Below are 1,419 nucleotides of genomic sequence, written 5' to 3' on the forward strand. Positions count from 1 at the left end.
GTAGTCAACGGAGTCGCCGAGCGCCCGGAAGGCCGTGTACATCACCTCGCGCTTCCCGCCCCACTTCTGCAGGATGCAGGCGTAGGTGGTGCCGCGCACCAGCGCCTGGACCCGGGCCAGCCCCTCGCACAGCCCGGCCTCCGTCTCCCCCTCGCCCCGCGCGTGGAAGTTGCTCCTCCAGACGTAGCTGCCGGCCCGCTCGGAGCCCATGACCTCGTGGAAGATGTCGCGCATGTAGGCGTCGTCGGGGCCGTTGCCGTCCACCACCATCACCACTTTGAGGCCGGGGAAGGCGATGCGCTTGGCGGAGCGCAGGCACTTCTTCAGGTAGTCGGGGTCCTCCTGGTAGGCAGCGATGCAGAGGGCCACCGAGCGCCCCGGCCGCCCCGGGCACCCCGCGCCCCGCATGCGCCGGTGCTCCAGGAAGGCGAAGAGGCTCTGGATGAAGAGGTGCAGCCCCAGGATGGCGCCGTACAGCCCGAAGGAGAGGTAGTGCTTCTCCGTGTGGATGAACTGGTAGCCGGTGACGTAGGCGGCCAGGATGCCCCCCAGCACGGCCAGGGCGAAGAGGCTGGTCCCCACCACGCGCAGCGCCGTGGAGAGGCTCCCTGGCATCTGGGGTGGGAGCGGGCACGGTCAGGGCATGGCCGGGCGCGTGGGACCCCGGTCACCCCGGCTCTTTCCGGCCACCGGCTCGGGAGGGGCCCGTCCCCGTGCCCCCCTGCCCAGCAGGCTCCGGCCACGGCTCGGCTCCGGGGCTCGGCGGGGACGCGGGAGCCGGCGCGGGGGCACCGCCGCGGAGGTGCCCACACGGACACGGCCCCCGGGGCCCCTCCGGCAGTGAACGGCACCCGGCTCGCCGCCTCCCGGGCACCGGGGACACGGGCACCGGGGACAGCGAGGGTGGCAGAGCCCGGGGGCTGCAGGGGCCGGGGAGCCCCCAGGGCAGAGCGCGAGCAAGGGAGGTGCCGGGGCTGCAGGCAGGGGGTGCAGGCAGGCGGCTGCGTGCAGGCAGCGGGTGCCGGGGGGGGCGCAGGCAGGCAGCGGGTGCAGGCAGGGTGCCGGGGCTGCAGGCAGGCGGCTGCGGCCAGGCAGGGTGCCGGGGGGTGCAGGCAGGCAGGGGGTGCAGGCAGGGCGCCGGGGGGTGCAGGCAGGCAGGGGGTGCCGGGGAGGCGAGCAGGGTGTCCGGCTCGGCCGCAGGCAGGGCTGGTCCCCGGGGTCCCGGTGCCGCAGCCGCCACGTCCCCGGTGCCTCCCGCCCCCCCCCCCTCCGCGCCTCCCCGGTGCCGGTGCCGCGGCCGGTCGTGCAGCGCGGCGGGGGCGGCGACGCCCGGAGCTTGCACCGCCGGGACCGGGACCGGGACCGGGACCGGGACCGGGACCGGGACCGGGACCGGGACCGGGACCGGGACCGGGACCG

At 76.7% G+C, this 1,419-nt stretch overlaps 1 protein-coding gene across 1 annotated transcript in view; it reads right to left on the reverse strand.

Annotated features, from left to right (window-relative positions):
* HAS3 (hyaluronan synthase 3) overlaps nt 1–1,419 on the reverse strand; it is a 4,731-nt gene that overhangs the window by 1,497 nt on the left and 1,815 nt on the right. Inside the window, exon 2 of the mRNA XM_026084834.1 lies at nt 1–615. Coding sequence (XP_025940619.1) covers nt 1–615 — 615 coding nt within the window. The remainder of the gene's footprint in view (nt 616–1,419) is intronic.

The sequence above is a fragment of the Apteryx rowi genome, unplaced genomic scaffold (genome assembly GCF_003343035.1).
Source record: "Apteryx rowi isolate R43461 unplaced genomic scaffold, aptRow1 scaffold_651, whole genome shotgun sequence".
Lineage (NCBI taxonomy): Eukaryota > Metazoa > Chordata > Aves > Apterygiformes > Apterygidae > Apteryx > Apteryx rowi.